Source organism: Apaloderma vittatum, unplaced genomic scaffold, assembly GCF_000703405.1.
Source record: "Apaloderma vittatum isolate BGI_N311 unplaced genomic scaffold, ASM70340v1 scaffold6799, whole genome shotgun sequence".
NCBI lineage: Eukaryota > Metazoa > Chordata > Aves > Trogoniformes > Trogonidae > Apaloderma > Apaloderma vittatum.
Genome location: NW_009734570.1, coordinates 109,346 through 129,875, shown reverse-complemented (window position 1 = coordinate 129,875; position 20,530 = coordinate 109,346). Strand labels below are relative to the sequence as shown.

General features: G+C 35.6%; 1 protein-coding gene across 1 annotated transcript in view; it reads left to right on the top strand.

The window, feature by feature from the left end:
- The window catches only part of MTA3 (metastasis associated 1 family, member 3), a 124,553-nt gene that overhangs the window by 34,443 nt on the left and 69,580 nt on the right, over positions 1-20,530 (top strand). The window contains exons 5-6 of the mRNA XM_009876328.1: positions 8,902-9,004; positions 18,284-18,383. Coding sequence (XP_009874630.1) covers positions 8,902-9,004; positions 18,284-18,383 — 203 coding nt within the window. The remainder of the gene's footprint in view (positions 1-8,901; positions 9,005-18,283; positions 18,384-20,530) is intronic.

Sequence of the window (20,530 nt, the reverse complement as noted above, 5' to 3'; positions counted from 1 at the left end):
TTCTTGTTCCACATACAGCAAGTTGAGAGTCCATAGTCTGTTGTCTGAAACCAGATTTCTGGTCAATTCAAGATGACCAGTTAGCTCAGTGGTTTGAGCGCAGTGCTGACAACAATGACAACGCTGATGTCGCGGGTTCGATTCCCTCTCGGTCCCCATGTGTTGCCTGGTCTAGTCGAGAGGTGGCATCCCTGCCCATGACAGGGAGGTTGGACTAGATGATCTCTAAGGTCCCTTCCAGCCTAGGCCATTCTATGATTCTATGACCTTACTGGGGTCTAGACAGCAGAAAGTAAAGCTTAAATTCCAAAACCAAAACTACTGTGTGGAGCAAGTATAAAGAGACCTTTATGCCTCACTTGCGTTTACTTCGGGAAGATGCGCAGGAATCTGGTAGAAATTGATTTCACCAAGTTCAGTGTGAAATGGCATTGAAGTTTTCAAGTTGTCAGAAAATCTAGTAATTTAGCAGCAACATAACTGGTAACTTCAAAATATGCCAGAAACAGAGATATCTTTGACGTTGATTGTTTCAGCTAAAAAATGACGGCTTTGTATTTTAATGAATTTTTCTGAAGCAGCTTATGGAACAAAAGATAGAACAACCAGATTCAGGAGTTCCTACCTGTGGAAGTTGCAACAGAATACTAGACATAAAAGATGTGATTGTGCTAACCCAATAAGGTTTACCTTTATGGTCAGAGTTGGAGAATGTTTCCTAGACTTGATTTATCTCAGCTTAAAGTAGATATCTAAAAAAGATCAGAAGATGTTTAAGGTCAGATGAGATGAATCCTGACAAAGGTGGTACAACAAAATAAAACTCCTGTTCCGTGCACTCAGATAGATTTTGTTCTCAAATGGCATTTCTATTGGTTGCACTTCTGACTTTGAGTAAACATTAAATTATTTCTGTAATACTTTATAAAAGAAGGAGCTGTTTACTGAGGGTTGGCAGATTTAAATCTGGTAGTCACTTGTCCAATTCGCAATTATTTTTTTCCTTGTTATTAAACTCTGTGGAGTTAATTTTGTGTAACTGTCAAATGCATGATCATCATAAATAGTGAGATACTCTTTGTAATGTTGTCCATGTCAAATTTTAATAGGATTATAATATCCTTTACATCAGTCTTGCGAACCTGTCTTTTAGGGAGCTTAGTGATTTATGTGCTGGGCAATTAAATGCATGTTTATAGAGTTTTATCAGTTTTACTATAAACTAAACAAACAAAGCACATTTAAATGGTCTCTTTGTGCCTCTTTTCAGTAAAGACTTAATTTACTTCTGCTCAACCTTGCAGATAGAAGGGAAGTCTGCACTTTAGGGTTGCAGTCACATATTCTAGAGAAGCTGAACTAGGTATTTGGAATCTTTGCCTTACAAAACATAGTGTTCTATGAAGTCTTTTCAGTGACGCTATTTAAAAATATTTGTTGCCTTTTTGATACAATTCATTGTAGTATTAAATGCATGTATAATTTTGATCAAACAAGCAGTTACATAGATGAAGTTATTTTCTTCCTTGTGTACTTACTATATTTACAGTATACTATTTTTATAGAACGTAGTAAGGGAAATTTCTGAGCTTCAATTCTCAGATCTTTCACAACTTTGTTACTAGTCAAATGATCAATGAGAGGATTTGGAAATTGTGCTGCTTAGCAATTGCATCTTATAAAAACTGCTCAACAATAGAGGTGAACTGTGTGGGTTGTTCTTGGAGATTGTTGAAGCAATCTTTTTTCTTTTTCTTTTTCTTTTTTTTTTTTACCCCCATCTCTGAATTGTGAAGGCAGGTCTGCCTTTCAGAAATTTACTTTGTGCTTGAAGAGAAATCAGTTGGAATTTTAGTCTTCACAATGAGAGCACCACAGTTTCCTGTTGTCTTTAGCTTCTTGAGGAGACTTGTGCATCTGTTCTCATTCTTTTCTTAGTTATGAAATAGCTTAGTTATTTTTGTACAACGTGCAGGAAACGGTTAAAGTTGTCTCTTTTGCCTTCTGATTGCAGTGCCAGTTGAATGGCCTGTGCTGCATTGTTGGTGTGGAGGGTTGTGCATGATTGCTGTCGGGAAGATTTCTTTATTAATAGCTGTAGAGCCTTGGCTGAAATTGTTCAAATACTAAATGAGTTGTGTCGAGTAGTCAGCCCCACGAAGGGTACAGTTACTTATTGTATGCTGTATATGTGCTTATTATCCCAATTCATGTATTGCAGCGAGCACTCAAATCACCTTTCAAGCAGCAGCCTTTTAGGGTAATTGACATTGCTGGTTTTTTTCTACCTCAGAAACTTTGCCTAAATGGACTTATTTATGAGTTCAGAATCTTGTTTCCTTTGCTGTTTTACGGTAAAGTCTGTGATTTTTCTTTTAATTTATTCTCTAGAAGGTGAAACCAAATACCAGGTGCAGGTGAACACTTGAATAATTAAAAATGCATTTCATACTAAAGAAAAACATTCTATAAGTTGTATGTTTGCTTAAATTTGTGCAAATGTATAGTCCTATTTCGAATGCGATAGTCACAGGCAATTTGTGTATTCATAACAAAGTTTATTTTAAAAATCAAAAAATGCAGAACTGGAGATTCATTTTAATTTAGTGGGGTTTGGGGCTTTTTTTTGAGGAATACAATGTCTATGCATTGTGGTATCCCTCCTTATAAAACAAGTAGTTTAAATTATCACTAATATTCATATGTAGTATGATACTGCTGTTATTTATACACAGAAATCATTTTCGCTGTGCTTTCCTGAAGACCATATTATAGAAGTCACATATGTATATATATATGTGTGTGTGTGTGTGTGTATACGTGTATATGTGTGTTGTTATATCAAGAACCCAGAAAAACTGTTGCAAACTTTCTGTATTCAGAAGGGAATAGGTGCTAGACCACTGCACAGAATGTACCAACCAAAATGCCCTCTAACATGGGGGTGAGGGGCAGGGCATCTTGGTGCAAGTCACATTGCTGAGGTTTATTCACAGATATCAAAGGGATACAAGAAGCTAAGACTAAAATAAATGTGAGTTTTGGGTCTCTCCATTAGTTGAATGTTTACCTTTGCCTTTGAACTGAAGGTGACCCTGTAGATTTATGCAATATTTAATTTAGGTCATTGCCTTTAGATTTGCCATAAAAAGCTAGAATGAAAGGGCTGGCTTTTTATTATTTCATTTTTTTTTACAGTGGGAGTTCTACCAAAATATGATTTAATATAAAGACTATAAAGTGAGGAACAGGGTGATTTTTAGAACATCATACCTCCATGTTCTCTGATCTGTGGAAGTTCTTTGCATACTGTTCCGTGGAGTTTTGGGAAAGAGGCAACCTTATTTGTTCCTTTCTTCCAGCACTGGCCGTTCCCAGCTATTCTTGATGAAGCATTGTGGAGAAAGTTGGTCATTATGACATGGCTATAGTTCAGTTTATTCCAGCCCAATTGTAATTATTTCTATTTATTCCTAGGAGTTTAGAACGTGATGAATTAAAGTTGTTTTGAGTGCTCCGTGAGGTCTTGTCTTTTGATAATCAGTAGTTAATTTATAAGCACTACAAGGCTGAGTACTGAGAGAGTTCTAAGGTTGTTGGAGGCCATTTAATTCAAAAGGAGTTTCTTAAGTTAAAAATGATTGTTGGTTGGTTTGAGTTTTTTGTTTGATTTTTTTTTTTTTTTTTTAATAGGCTAGAGCTCCAGGAAATCAGAGGCAATTGGGCCATGCATGTTTTATTGGCTTAGAAAATGCTCAGTAGTAGTTTAAGGTGCTGTACACAAATAATAGGCTCGTACACCTGGTATTTCACCTATAGCCTTCACACATACAGTCTTTATAAAGTCTGGTTTTCATTTCTAGTCTTCATACATGCATTATGTTCATATCATAAGATTGGCATAAACATACAATTAATCGGAACGACTAATTGAAATCTGGGACATAAATCTGTCAGGAAGGCTAAGGGAGGAGAATTGTTCTGCAGTTGAAAAGTAAACAGATAATTTTCATTTTGCCTCCACTTTTAAAATAATCTAAGCTTTTTCATGTTACTTGAATCAGAGAAGTTATCTGCATGTAATCAGTTTTATATTTTGCATAGTTTAATGTAAGTTCTTGAACACTATTTTCTGGGTCATTTTGGATTATCAGTACTGGTGAGAATCACAAATAAAATTAAATCAAAAATGAGTGATGAGAATTCTATGTCTGCAGAGCTTTTATAGAGAGAAGGTTTGAAATTTCTGTTAGTTGAGACAATCAGCTAGCTGTTTATGGTGAATTCAGTTTATGAAGAATTGAACTCATTAGTTGTCAGTAGATGAAGTCTGTACATCCATCTGAAAAGTGTCTTACCTCCTATACCTCATGTAAAATTTATTTCTTGGTGGCGGTTACTTGGTTGTTTTGTAACTGATTCTCTCAGTTAAGCTGTGTGTGCCCTCCCATTAGTTATTTGTCAAAAGCTGTGTGATGTTTTATAATTATTAACCTTTGTGTATGACTGTATAATTCACTTCATGCAGAATGAATATGCACAGTGTTTGAGGGTAACTAATGAGCTTTACTTTTGACACACAGACTTAATGTCTGGAACTTTGTTCATAGCTGGACAGTATGAAAAAATGCAACATGATGCTATTTTTGTCATCTGTAAAAGAAAAAGTTTTCAGACAAGTAGTCTGAAGAGCAGCATGAGAAGGTTTGTGAATTGAAGCCTCTTTCAATGATTAGTTGCCTTTTAAAAATTTTTTTAAACAGTGTTATATAGCACATGAAGCTACGTTCAAAAAGACATTTGGGATTACCTGCAGTTAGTATGCAGCCCAGCAGTTCTGACACAAATCTGCTAAATGCTCTCTCTGCCTTCTAAATCTGATCCTGTATTTCAATAACAAAAATGTCATTGTGTTGCATGGTGAGCTGAACTAAAGGAGGATGAGAACTGACAAGTAACAGTATCTCCTGCATCCTTGCAATGTACCTAAGAGATATTCCTCTTTCAAATGTATTAAACTGAAGCCCGAAGTTTTTTAGATATATGGCAAGGTTTAAGAATGTAAACATCTACAGAGGCTTTCATGTTTATATGCTTAGGTAACTAATGAGTCTGAGGAGTTAATGCATGAGTGGAAACTCATGGCTGATATAAAGACATTGTATCAAGCCCTGAATGAATTTTCGTAATAGGAAGAACTCTGCAGTTTGCACTGTTGGTCTGGTGTCCCAGGTGCTCTCTGTGGCTGTGTCTGCTTTCTTACTCATGAACCTCAAAAACTGGGAATAACAGATTTTCTGTCCCATGTGATTAAGGATCCAGGATGCACCCAGAAAGCTGTTTAGTTTCTATATTTGGATTGAGGTGACTGCTAAATAATTACTTCTTGAAAAGGAGAATAAAAAGATTTTTTGAAAAATAGTGCAAATTATGCAAAATATAGAAATAAGATATTGTACCTGACAAGTGGTGTCTCTAAAAACTGTCCTGGCTATTTTTCAGTCAGGTACCTTGTCAACTGTTTGTCATTAAAGATGGAATTGGCGTTGTTTCCCTCAAAACTGTTTCTTTTAAGTTCTAACTTCTAAGAATTTTGCATTTCAGTTTCTTAAAAGGATGCTGTACTGCAGAATTGTTATGTATCTGTAAAATGAAAAGATTTACACTCTAAGAAAATGTTCTTGATTCATATTGCAAGTTATTTTCTTTTAGTTAGTTATGTTATAAGAACATAGAATCACGCTGGACCAAGTGCCATAGTTACCATTTGGGTGTTTATCTGCAGGAAGTGAAGCCTAAAACACTAAGCAGATCTTTAATTTCCTGTAGTTCATCTTAATTGCATTCAGTTAAAAGTTGCATTTGGTTTACTTTTGTTCTGTAAATTTTTTCTTAAGACTGTTTTTGGCAGAGTGGCATATCATATTTTCCTTTGTTTAAAATGACTGACTGAATTGCAGAACTTAATTTTTATTTTAAAAAAAACAGAAACATTTTGCTTTTCATTAGAAGAAAACCGTGAAATATAAGGCATTGAATGATTGATGAGGAGAAAACCAGGCATATTTCTGGTCATCTACTAATGTTTTCCAGTAAAATTCATCTTTGGGATTATAAGCAACGCTCAGAGTAAATTGGATAGTATGTCATACCAGCCATTCAAAAAAATAGCCTAGCCCTTCTCAGAAGCTGTAATTGGTATGTTGGTGGTGAAGGAAGGTAACGCTTGTAAAACAGAACCTGAGAAGCTTCTAAGATGCAAGACTGAAAATGTTTAAGCTCCCCCGTTCTGTTCATGTCCTGGCATTTGCAGTATAAGGAAATAATTCAGCTTGAATGTCTTACAGTTCTGTGTCAAATTCAACAACGTAAAAGATAAATGTAGATATGTTAACAGAGGAATTGTGTCTTAATTTTAAAGGGGTCTGCTGTGTCAAAAAAAGTATGGTATGAGGTATAAGCATGGTTAAGTAAAGACAGACAGCTGAAGGAAAACAAAGGGCTTTTTATAATTATTCTTTGGAAAGACCACCTCTGGAAAGGCGACCTGTTTGTTTTGTGATGCTTCTATACTGATTCTTGCAGCCCATTCAAAGGAAGTAAACAAAAATTTTGTTCCTGAAGTCAACTTTTCAAAGATTTTTACAGCACTGCTTGACTGCCTCCAAGATTTGATCTGTTTAGCCTACTTTTCTTCCTGTTTAATTGATAATGTCCTGCTGTTTAAGTGGAAAACTGGGAATTAAGCGTTATTTGTAAGTGCAGTTTGGCAGAGACCACCTTCTTTCTGGAAAACTCTGTCTACCATTTTTTGCAGAAATATTTAATATTGCAAACACTGTATTTTGTGTGTTTGGATTCCTCTGATATAGATACTCCATTGCTTGTATCCTACTTATATCTACTACCATTAAAAAATACCGTTTGGCAATGCTTCAGATTTAGCTTTTTAAAGAGTTACAATGAAATTTTCTATTAGCAATTGTTTAATTACCTGTAATTGAAGTCAGAAGTGTACTGTTGCAGGGATTTTTGTGTCTTTTTGCAGATTTGATTCAGGAGAGTGACATGTTTTGGTTGAATACTTATGCTGTGCTTGTATGATGTTTTCTCTTTGTGACTCCCTGCCTGAGTATCGTTATCGTCTGTGGGATATGATGTCCTGAAACAGTTAACTGACATTAAAGATATTGAAAACTATGTATTAACAGCTTGAAATGAAGTGCTTAGATTATTTATAAAATGTAGAACATAACTCGCAATATGCCTCTCACAGATGGAAAAAAAAATGAACGTACTGACAGTTGTGTCATCAACTGAATAAGTTCATAGACCTAAATTCCTACCCAAACTTGCCAGAAATTAACACCTTATCTCTGGTACTGGATGTGAATTAGCTTAAGCACAAGTCCCATTAGGCAGTCAATTCGTTACTGCTTGCCTATCGGAGGAAAATAACTTATTATGTTTTGCTGGGAATGTGACTGACATTAGTTCCTGAAACACTAGCCAGACAGCATGGTGCAGTTCTAACTTGTGTATTTGGTAGGGATAAATAGAGACCACATTTTCATTTGCTTCCAGTATAAATGTGCTAGAGAAGCTCATGATACATGGTCAGATTTTGGAAGAGTCAGTGCTTGGTTTGCAGTCTGCTTTCAGACTCTTTGTGTACAGGTTATTTCATGTCTTCATGATACTCTGCATGTTCGGACTGGCGATTTTCATTAAGTCATAAGAAATAGCTCAGACTAAAATGATCTACATGCTCAGAGAGGTACCTGCGCAGTCTAGATCTTCAAAGGAAATGAAAATAACTGTAATGAGGAACAGGTTTTTATTTCTGTAGTAGCTCATAAAAGTCAGAGACAAGTATTGGCAGCCAGCTAAGCATTCCCATGTTCACTGAAGAAAGACCATGCTCATACTCTAAAATACCAAGAAAAGACAAATTGTATTAACTTGCCAGTTGTCATAGTCTTGTGGCCATGAGTGTGTTGGCCACATCCCACAGGTAAATCTTCTCATACTTGTAGAATGTGTGATGCCTACTTCATCAGCCACTGTAATTTTTCTCATTTTGCAATTAGAAGTCGTTGATGTGGTAGTCAAGCCAAAGATTTAGGCTTCTATAGAAAAATGAACTGTAGCATCTTCACACTTTGTGTTTCTTCCAGGCAGTACGAATGCCCTACTCTGTTCTTAATGACATGAATATAGGGCAAATGGAATTTTGGAAACCACCACCATTGTTTTGGCCACACGAATGTACACAAATTGTTCTGTCCAGAAAACTTCAGTTGAGATTTGATTATGTAGTATATAGTAACTTGCTTGTGTTGTACCCTTTTATGTTATTTTGTAAGAGGATAGAACTAGTCAATGTACACAGCAATTTTAGTAGTATAATATTTGTTAACAATACCGATAATGTAGTGGCTGAGAGCAAGACGTGAAAAAAATAATTAAATGTAGTAGATAGCATTTTTTTTCATGATGATTCTTATTTTGGGGCATAGAATACAAATTAGATAGAATTTAATTGCTGAAGCTCGTGAAGTGTAAAATTTTAATATGGCTTAAGTGACTTTGATTTAGTTGAGAAGACATGTGAAGAAACTATTGGTTGCTTAGGTTATGATTTCAAGTTTATAATCATATTTTGTTAAAGTTCTTTGATTCTATGCCTCCTAAGAACACCTCCTTAAGTTGAAATGCTGATTTTAAGGGAAGATACCTAATTTACTGATGCTGCATTATGGAATTTAAATTAATAACTGCTGGTTAAGTACTGTGTGTGTTTTTAAAAATGTACAATGTCTCTTTTAAACATAGTACAAGAAATACACAGAGAAAAACATTGTGAGTAATAAGTGTTTTGTCCCATCTACCTTTTGACAGGAGAATTAGATGACAGAGAACAGGCAAAGCTGGAAGTAAAAGTATGGGATCCAGATAGCCCCCTTACTGACCGTCAGATTGACCAGTTTTTAGTTGTAGCACGGTAAGATTAAAATCCTCTAATAAAAAAAGAATTTTGCTGACTATTTATTCCCCTACCTCGTGTTACTTGACTTGTTTGCCATTTTGTGAGCCCTTCTCTTTCCCACTGTTAGCTAAAAGAGAAAATCAGACCTTAATCTTCTGCATATTTATTGAAGCTAAAGAAGAGAGGAAAAAGAGAATGAGTTTTGGAATAATGCTACACTTCTTGTATTTTGGCTTATAGTGGAATTCGATACTTTAAATGTAGCCATCATTCTGTTTTCCCCTGAAAGTAAATGAAACAGGATTTCAGTGCTAATATTTCAGACTTGTATTAGTACTTAGTGTAAAAGGGAAGTTGAGCAGAAATAAAGAAATTGTTAACAAATGAAGTGAATGCAGAGTTTGCCCAGTATGCGTAGAAGCTGAATATTATGCAGTGCAATTATTTTGGATCAATGTTGAAAAAAAAGTTTTGAAATGATTCATTTCATTAGTGAAAAAACCTGGTCAGTTGAATTTTATAAATTAACATATGCTTATGCAAATTCATGAAAGGAACATCAAAGCTCTTGGACTTCATAAAATATCTTTTACAATTATTTCTGTAGTTTTAAAAAAAAGTCAAAACGGACTTCTTACCGAAGCACAACTTTACACTCATAAGATACAGCATGCTTTGCCTGCTGTACAAATAGAGTACAAAGGTACTGTTGTAATGATGGCAGAAAAGTGTTAATGGCAGCTAATGTAGGGATTTTATCCTGAATCACTCCACCGCCTGTATTTCTCTGTAACCTGGTTGCAGAGTGTAGTCTTACAGCTTCTTAGGAAAATAATCCTTTTATATTGTTTCCAGGTTTTGTTCTTTATTCTTTCTCCCTTTTGAACAAAGCATTTCAGGATGGAAATCAGAGAAGTTGCTTTATGTTTTCTACCTTATATATAAGGTGAAATGTGTTTATTGTTTTATGGTTGAGATGTTGACCCACCTGGTTTTCGTCTTTTTCTCTCATTTTGTAATGCTGTATGCTTTCTATACAGTAGTAAAAATTGCCTGCCCCTGTTGAATTTCTGAGCAAGCCAGAGGGATATAGATGTTAACATACAATCATAGAATTGTTTGGGATGGAAAAGACTCTTAAGATGATCGAGCCCAACTGCTCACTTAGTAGAGGTCCACCACTGAACCATGCAACTGTTCAAAAGATCACAATGCCTGCTAGATGCTTCATAAAACAGAACTCAAAACCCAGAACTACTATCACCAGTAATATAATACCTGAACGTGTATGGTCAGACAGTTAAAAAAAAAAATCTACGTGAAGGCCGTGTGCGTTTTTGAAAAGTTTATTCATTGCCTTCACATCCCTCCTCACTCTAGGGCGCTGCAGTAGTAGGCTGTGAAACTGAACATGTTTCAGTGGAGTCTACTGGGACATGACAGAGAATAAATGAAATTATTAGAGAAAAACACTCTCTTCTTCCCCCTATTTAAGACATCCTGTTCAATGTTGTGCCCTGACCAATAGTGCATTAATTCAGATGCTGATGACTTTCTCTGAAGAAGGCTTCTGTTGTGGCAGGAATGGGTCATGGTCATAGCTGACTAATTGTAGGTATCTTGTGGCAGGCAATCACTCATAACCATCTGTAATCAGATGTTACTCAGGTACCACTTAATTCTTCTTCCACAAAACTCCATTAATCTTTGTAAGCTTCTATTGAACTAAAATTATTTCCAAGTTCCTACATACTTGTATTCTCAGGCTGTGAGATCACGTTTCTGTCGCATTAAGTGCTTCTGAGATTTTTCACCAGTTTCTGGAGAAACAGTTCTTCTAGGATGGTTGTGGCAGCTTTAAATTTGGTATGTTATGTGCTTGTGGGTAAAAGCTTTCGTTTTACTGGACCATTAAAAACTCTTTGAGTAACAGTGGAGTTGGGGTTATGATCTGGTAAACTGAGCTTACAGACTCAAAAGACAGCTCTGCTGTGGCCCAGCTGCAGTTCACTGGACACTGGCTGTGCCTACTGGCTTTCCAGCCAGAGTGGTATTTCTCTGGTTACATTCAGAACTTTTTCCTGAATGCTTTCCAATATTTGATTTTGATTGAGTGTATGTTGTCTGTATTTGAAATTTTAAAAGTGTTCTCTCTCACATGATCCTTTTTACGTGCTGCATAAAAGGTATCATATATTTCTCGGGTTCTTCAGCCTGTTTTGGTTGAAGGAAGAGTTGCTTTTGCCCTTATGGGCTTTGGAGTTTTCAATCACACAGGCACGCTTGGTTCTTTCTTTAAAAGACGTCTAACTGCTCTCTTTTTCTGTTTGTGTTGCCAGTTCGCAAGAACATCTGCATTTGGCCTTAGACATGTACCTTTCCTAGTCTTTCAAGGTTTATTTACTGTCCCAGGAACAAGAGACCTTTTTTCTAGGTTTATATGCTTGGTCAGTCTGGGCCTGTCCTTAAGCCCTAGTATGCAATAATTTACTGAATATAAAGCTAAAAGAAAGAACGTGCCTGTACTGTCTGGAAGTTGGAGGTAACAGCGCCAGAAAAATCTATGGAGAGTTGGAAAAAGTGTAAGAGTACTTGAATGGAAGGGTCTGTAACCTTGAGCTCCCTGAGTGGTCTTGCTTGACTGTTGATTTACAAATCTTGCTACTACTCAAGCATGATTTGGTCAAGGGTTCTTGGAAGCTTGAGGCATCAGACTAATGTATTCTGGTTTTGAGTTGCATTTTGGATAACACATTGTCATTTATGCTCTGGCATTGAGAATTCCAATGCAATTTTCTGCTCTGTTCAAATAAGATAGAGCTTCATGAATCAATTTTTTTTTGTCATATATATTGACAATGATTCTTCTGTATCTACTAGCTTGATAGAACATGATGCTGAGAAGCCGTAAGAGCAGTTTAGATCTGTCCACGTTAGCAAATAGTACAATGAAGTAGAAACGGATTTGTAGAATTGAAGTGTTTGGTGCTGAGGACCTCGCATCCACACTGTGCACATATTGAGCAGTTTTGTTTTTAGGCTACCTCTGATCTGGTGCTGTGGACTAAATTTCTGTGAGTACGTGGAACTACTGTTTAGCTTAACAGAAACTCCATTTGTTTGATACAAGATACCTTTTGATGTTCACTGAAGTGCTGTAAAGACGCTGGCAACAGTTGCTTTGAAACACCATTCCTAATTTGAACTGCAACACTGACATAGATGCACTCTGTTTTCTCCAGGCATCAATCTCTATCATTCCTCATACACAAGGAGTGCTTAATTTTCTTGTGAGATCTCGAGTTCTCTTTCTAATTCTATTCCAAGTTGCATACTATGAGGAAACAAACTTTCCTCTTACGTGTATAGCACGGTAGTCCTTGTTTTTTTTCCTTGTTGGTCAGGGATTCAGAAATGGTCCTGACTAGACTCAAATGTATTACCTGTTTTTGGCCCCTGTCTGGACAGATGCTGAGAGCTGTAGACCTGAAACACATACCTCTTTTTAATTCTTTTTTCTTTTATTTTCTTTCTATCTGCTAATTTGATCTATAATTAATTACATAATACATTCTTGGTACATGCTAGTTCCATATATGTACTTTATGATGGAGTGAAACAGTTAACTTCTTTTATTCTGCTTCATACGCCTACACTATCAACATAGCTTGATTTAGAAATACATTCTTTCCAGAAACCTATTTTTCCAGACATTGGTGGTCTCAGCTTATTTCCAAGCAAAGCAGAGGTTTGAAGACTAATTAAAATGTCTTTAAAACATTACATACCTCTGGCTAACGTAGTATATTTCTCTTAATTTGAATGGTTGCTTATTTTGTGATGTAAAATCACAGAAGAATGGAAAATTGTGTAACTCATTTTGTATTAGAGCTTGATCCTTGCTATGTTGTTCCCACTTTTTCCATTTTCTCCAAGACAGTGATTATATTCATTGGCTGTTGATTACTATTGATTTTAGTTATAAGTGCTCATGGTATATGGAGGACTGTTTTTACAGGAATTAATCTTAGAGTGAGGAACGGAACACAATGCAGCTCCAGCTAGCAATGTGTCTTTCATCATATTGATAAAAGAATACACTCATCAGCTGAGAACAATAAATAAAAACATTTAAAATGTGTTGAAATAGTAATGCTCTGCTCTTGCAAGATAATTCTGTGTAGTCAGTGGAAGCTGACAGGACTCCCAAAGCTCATCAAAGAAAATAAATACATGGAACTAATGGATTTGAAAGCTAGAGTATTAGTGTGCTTCTGGATTCTCTTTAGGTGATGAGATTTAAGAGGAATTGCAGTTCATTAAAGAGGGAATGAAATTTGATTGTAGAATTGCAACATAAAATTATGCAGTAAAGATAGTGAAAAATCTTAATGCCAGTGCTGCATTTGCGAAACTGGATGTTTGCTAGCAAGGTGAATTACAGCATCTAATGGTAGGCAGATGGTTTGGCAACAAAAAAGAAAAATATATTCACATCAATTTTACTAAGAGTATGAAAAGTACTACGTTTCTGCCTGTCTGTCACGCTTGGCTGATACACATTTATTACTTTTGTGCATTTTATGTTGCTACATTTCTTCTTGACCAAATTCATTTGAAACCAGCTAATTCAGATGTGGAGTTGAGTTTCTTTTTGCATCTGCTCTTATGAATTTTGATCTACTGCATTCTGAAGGAAAGATTTTTACAGCAGCTGTTTCATGGGCCTGCATTTTGGGAGCTGTAATTCTTCTGTGACTGTGAAATTACAGGATGGGGTACAGATGATCAATTAAATCACATCCTGTGAATTAAACTACTTGTATATATCAGATTCTATTTCTGTTGAATAATAAAAATTTCACATATATTCAATTTCTGTTCATTTAGTAATGAAACTGAAGGTTGGCTTTGCTGCCTAGTGGACATTGTGCCACCGCCTGCCCTAACTTTGAAACTCTTGCAAGGAAAGAATAGTGGCAGGTGACTTTATCTTATCTCCCTTTGCACTATGAATATCTGAAGTGATAATAACGAAGCATAGCACTGTACAGACAGTTGCTTAGAAATGCGAGAAAAATGTGTCTTCTAGAACAGCATCGCTTCACTTTGAATATGTTCTCATGTCAGATGTTGCATTATCCAGTAGTAAAATTCTCACAGTGTTTTCCAGCTTTAATTAATATTGTCCTGGTGGCATATATCTCCAATGAAGAAGCTTTTTTTTACTTGCTTTTTTTTTTCTTTCCCCTCCTTGCCAAGATTTTAAGAATCACGAGACTCTCTTAAGGAGCAATCAGGTATTGATTAGGTATTGTGAAATGCTGTTATTGATAGCAGTCTTAAGAGGTGATATTTTAGGACTGTTTCCCAGGGAATGGGAACACTGATGTAACACAAAAAACTAAAAAGCTTTCCTAATATGTAGGAAACCACCAGGGATTCACTTATTTTTCCATAAAAAGTTAACTCTGAGTTCAGGTGTAGATCTCATTCATTAGTTTGGAAGTACGTGAGGAAGATTGTGAATTTGCAGATTCCTGTATGCACAGAGGTGGCTTGCTTTAAACAGATTTATCTGGAGTATAATCATTACTAATCTCCTTTCACTGAAGCAGAGTGTATAGAAGTGAACAATTTGAAAATAAACATCTCTGGATTAAAAGAAATCTCTGTATCTGCTGAATTTTTTTGAGAATATAAAGTAGAAGAAAATTGAAAGGTACTGACCTGGATCCAGAACTTTCTGGATCTGACCGCTGTTGCTACCAGGAAGACTAATGACTGTTTTTATCCAGATGTGTAATCACAGTAGTTCCAGACTTTCTTTGGTAAATATCACACATTTTCAGACCTAATTACATTTGAATCTTTATGAATGTCTTATGACACTCTCTTGCATTTGATGCTTCGTAATTTCATTGACTACCACTACTACTAATCTTAGGCAGAAGTCCTTAGACTTCAGTTATAAGAAATTTGGAGCAATATATTTTCCATGTTCAATACCTGATTTGAAGTTTTACCCGAATGTAGGGTGCACAGGCACAATAAAGTGATGATGAGTGAGTTCACGATCAGGTTTTTTTTGAACATAGATATTTGTTGAGTTTTGCTGAATTTGTGTGTCTCTTCCTTAAGTCTTAAATCCTGGCACTGGGTTATCTTGATTTATGTTTATCCGGTTGTCAGCTGCAATCTCTGTTGTAAAGCTTTGGGAGAACATTCTTGGTTCTGGTCTGCAAGATAATTAAAACAAGGAAAACCTTTGGTCTAGCCCTTAAATCCTTTAAACTTTTTTGCTCATATAGCCTGTGCAACATGTTATCTGCCTGCTGGTAACACCAGCTGTTTATTACTTTTGCCCATCTCTGTCACCTGTGTAATTCACTATTTGTATGCCTTTTGGCTTTGGTTTATTTTCAGAGGTGTGGGGAGTGTTGATTTCTGTTTATAAAGTCTCAGTACTTCAGTTATTCATAGAATAACTAATTTGTGACTAGCTCACTGAGCACATTTTTTTTTGATTACTTGAGTTTATTGTTGTTAATATTGAGTTAATATACTTTCAATCATTTGCTGTTATTCTTTGGATTCTACCAAATTAATGGAACATTTACACTTAAAAGTCTGTTTAAAGGAAAAAAATACACAACAGAAGTTGCAGTCTAACTCTTCAACCTGTGTTAGCTTAGTATACTGACTTTTATTTTGCTAGTGGGTGGATAAAGACAATAGTGTGTCTTCTGGAATTAGGTATTGATTTTTTCTTGTTCAACATTTAAAATATTTTTTTAGTGGTATTGGAGACAAATCATGCAAGGAAAAATGACAAAGGAATGTTTGACCTTTGTATCAGTATGTTCCTCAAATCTGTATTTTAAATCATAAAGCATTTTGTCAGCAGGTATTTTAATACTTTCCAAATTTAATATTGAATTTGGGTTTGGATTGCATGGTTATACAAAGCTCTGTATATCACTGTTGAATTTTGAGACTATAGTTACTATATAAAAGCTAGAATCTCTAGAATTTCCTACACTTGGGATTGTCTGAAAAATTCACCGTTCTTCAAAAGTTTCTGGGGAACTGCGGTTTATGTTGATTTCAGCATATAGTTCTAGACACACGCCTCTGTTTCCCCACCCCGATAACGGCACAGTGCCTGCCTTCCATGGGGGTTCTCACATACTTTGCATTCACACACCCCATGTTCCCACACAACATTCCTCTTATGGTTGTGATAATCTTCTACTCGGTACAGCACTGGAAGCAATGTCAACTGGTGCATCCATTCTTACCTCTTTATGGCCTATTTGAAATAAACCTGGATTTATCCTGTCTTAATTTTGACCTTATATACTGGGCAACATGATTCCCATAGGCTTGGATTCTGAAGTCAGCCTAAAAAGTCTGAAGGAAGCTTGATGTGCTACAGAGTGATTTGTGAGGACGTCCTCTTCATAATTTTCATGGCATACTCCATTTTTATTTTAGAAATATAGCCAAAAGAAAATCGTGTTAATTATGCAGAAGGAAGATACGAAGCTAGTAGGTAGCAGCAGAAGGGAAATACAGTCATGCCTGTGTGCTGCTTTACTAGTTTGAATGGTAGCAACAGAAGGATCGCAGGAAAGGCTGTTTGGCTACAACCCCTATCAGTGCCAACATGTTTAAAGGGCTTGACTGACTATCGAGAAATGTGTTCACAGTAGAGACTTATTCTTGGGACTTATTTGTGTACAAATACAACAGTAATGCACTGCCAAACTTTTTAAAAAAAGAAAATAGAATGTCTGTGTGTGATGTTGTCACATATTTGCCCATCTCTGCAAAGAGGGAGCAAAAGTTATCAAACAGTGTTTGAATGTAACTTTTTTTATTCCATAGACTTAAGAAATTTAAGCAGCTAATATCTGGAGTGTGAATCACTGCTCTTGAATCTTAACAGTTTTAAGTTTTTCGCAGCAAGTACTGGAACATGCATTCAGTATTAAATGTTTTGAGATTTAGGATAAAATTGCAATAATGAATGCTGTTGCTAATCTCTCCACTATCAATAATATACCTTAGTGAGTTAAACTCTTGATGCATATTACATTATTTCAATATTGACAATCAAGTTTATAGTCCACAGGAATGTGACGCTTTCAGTGTGTTGATCTCTGCACTTGTAACTTGTTGGAAGTGTAATTCCTGAATGAGGCTTCAGTCGCTAGTCCAGAGGGCTCAGACTGTGTGAAAAATGTTAGGTAGTGTTGGGTCTTTGAATTTAGGAGGACCTAAATCATGTCATAACTACAACAAATAATTTTTTTCTAATATAGTGACACAATCTACCTTAAGAATCATTATACAACTTGGTACTGGAGCAACTTCTGTTCTTTCAATTAGTAATCTTCCCCACACATCACTGCGTCTCTCCTTATTTCCTGTATGATATGCTGAGCCCAGTCAAATTTTCTTACGCATCTTTCACTGCACATGATATATAGATGTGGTTCCAAGAAAAGTTTGCAGCTTAAAACAGTCACTATGACACTAATTCTCCATCTCTATTCCTTATCTTTTGTTGCTCTGGTAACTATAATAAATGACAGATACAATTCATCAGCAAAAGTAAAAAAAACCCACAACTTTAAAAAAACCAACACAGCAACACAAAAAAATGTAAAGCTTTGGAGAGAAATGTGTCCATTTCAGTAATGCTGGAATGCTTCTGTTAAGTAGGTGAGAGATCCACTAATTTTATTGTTACTTAAAACCTATGACAAACTATTTAGTGGTACCTTAAACTAAGTTAATATACTTTCTTTGACTCACTAATGGAAGTGGTAGACACACATTAGTGAAGTGAATAAGATGTTATTAAATTCCTCACAGGAACATGGTGAAACCCCTTTTTAAATTGTATTGAAATTCGTTAACAGTGTTGTGAGGGTTTAATTTTATAAATCATAGCTGTGGTTATAAAACCCAAACTGAGTAGGATCTTTGACTTCATAGTTAATAAAACAAATTATAAAGTTGGTACATCAAAATTGTCTAATTTTCTTTTAATTACATGCTATTCTTAAATGTATGTTGTTTCTTTTGGAGAAGGTCAGAGTTTTTACTGCAGTGTTTAGTGATTTGTCAATCAAATTGTCCTTTATTGGCAAATACCTGAAATCTTAGGAGTAACAGTATGTGATTTTTAGTATTAAAAGGACATTTTCATAGATATGACATGGTCTGATGGTAAAAAAGTTAGATCTTTCTCTGTATTTACTGTCTACTGTTTCTCTGTTGTAGTGCGGTGGGCACGTTTGCTCGAGCGTTGGACTGCAGTAGTTCTGTCAGGCAACCTAGTTTACACATGAGTGCAGCTGCTGCATCCCGAGACATCACACTGGTAGGTGGCTTCTTAAAAATCCTTCAACATTTCTTTTATCTGTGAATTCAGCAGTATCTGTTACTCTAGAGTCCCCATCCTCCGAGTATCTATTTTCCTTTAGATACTTTCATCCAAGGTGCCTGTGTGTATGGTAGAAAATCCCATGTGTTTTCTGTAAGCTTATTGGTGTAGCTCTTGTAATCATACTGTAAGTCACTTGACTTGAGCTGAAATCCGTTTAAAAATCTTATCTTCATATGTAATAATTTGCACAGAGTGGATAATACACGTATAGGGATTAATTTAGTATCACTGATCAACGGTGTGATTTAAACTATGTGCTAACAAACTTCATTGAGATTTGTTTAAATAGTATTTTATACTAACTAGATGTGTGTGCTAGCAATTTTTCTAAAGGATAAGCAATCTGACTTAGTAAGCAACTTTTTAAAGAATATTTTACTTTGGATATTGCTAAGATGTTTCCTTAGTTAAAGTATTTGCTGTAGTGTCCTTTGCAGCTTATAGAGAAAGTTAAAAATATATCAATTACAGACCAAAGTTTTGCCTTTGTATATTCATATCAGCTTAAAAGAGTGCCAGGAAAACAATGTGAGGACAAAAAACCTTACTGTTTCATAGAATCAAGTTTGACTTGGATTTCTAAAGACAGCAGCAGGAGCTGTTTATATTTTTAGTATCTGTGTCCAGAATTGTGATGGTGATAGTTAAAGCTGAAGTATATCTGCGATTCATTGGCTACTTGAGTTATTTGAACTGAAGGACACTTGAAACTGGCAGATCACGTTAGGATAGTTCAGGTACTGCCTTATAAAGTGGATAGAGAGATCCTGGAGTTTAAGTACATAAAATTTTATGGTAACAGCCAATATCAGCACGTTAAAAAAAAAAAAAAAGAAAGGGATGTAGAAATTATAGACCATCGGGTCCATAAGTGGGCAGATACTAAGAATACGGAGTGGTTTACCATCTAGCAGTCCTGATTACCAAGGTTTGTAGATGCTGGTGAATGAGAATTGATTTCAGACTGCAGTTAGATTTACCTGCATATTTTCTCTAAGTAACATCCCTTGTAGCTGCTGCTGGAGTAGAAGGTTTGGCTAGATAGATGACTGGTCTGATTCAGTAGGCAGTTCTTATATTTCAGATAAAATATATTCATTAGTATGATGAGAAAAATATTTAATTTCTTATATTTTGCAGTGTACTCAAAGACTATTAAATGGGATTCTGATTTAGTCGGAGCTACAGTACTGTAGTAAAGGCAGTAGCAAAATGTAATGTTTTCAGCAGTACTCAAAATGAGTTTTCTTTTTCACACTTGCTGATCTGACCCTACCAACACAATTCTGTTCACATTAAATGCTTTTTTTGGTCAAAATAGTTCTTTAGTTTTATATTTTTCATTTTATTAAGATTTCGTTGGATTAAATATTTCTGAAAAATCCCCCACACTGCACATCCTTCTTACTGTGTTCTGTGATTAATAGAAGAGATTCATCCTTAACAGCAGTTTCTTCTTATTTGAAAGAATGTGTGTAGAGCTGCTAATGAAGGGATACATTTAGTGTTTGAGTGTCGTATAAATGTTTCTCCATTGCAAATGATCCATTAAGTTCCATTACACTTAATGAAAGGCATATCTTATAATGAGACACCAGAGGAGCCACCTCAGGTTTAATTATTGTGTCTGTCTGTTCTCATTTTTCTTCCCCCTCAGCTTTTTAAAACCCTTCTCTTTTGCTATTTGGCAATGTACTTCCTTCTAAGTTAAGAAAAGACATATTTGTCATTACAGTAGTTACTCTTTCAGACATTCCCTTGTTAATTGGGAGGATATTTTGAGCAGCAGTTAAAGTTAGTACAGACGTTTGCAGAACTTGTAGTGTGCCTCATTTGTGCTTTGGAAGGGATGTAGGTGCATAACACTAAAAAAAATTACACTGTCTGTATTCTTAATGCAAGGCAGATAGCCCCTGCACCTCCAGTGTTAGTAATGGGATTTCTGTACATCACACCTGTGACTTTCCTGTATTCCTAATTTGTTGTTTTAATTAGAGATGACTGTAAACAGACTTATTCTAAAAAAAAAAATTAAAAAAATTAAAAAATAGTTGTGTAGGTTAAAGATGATTAAGTTCAGG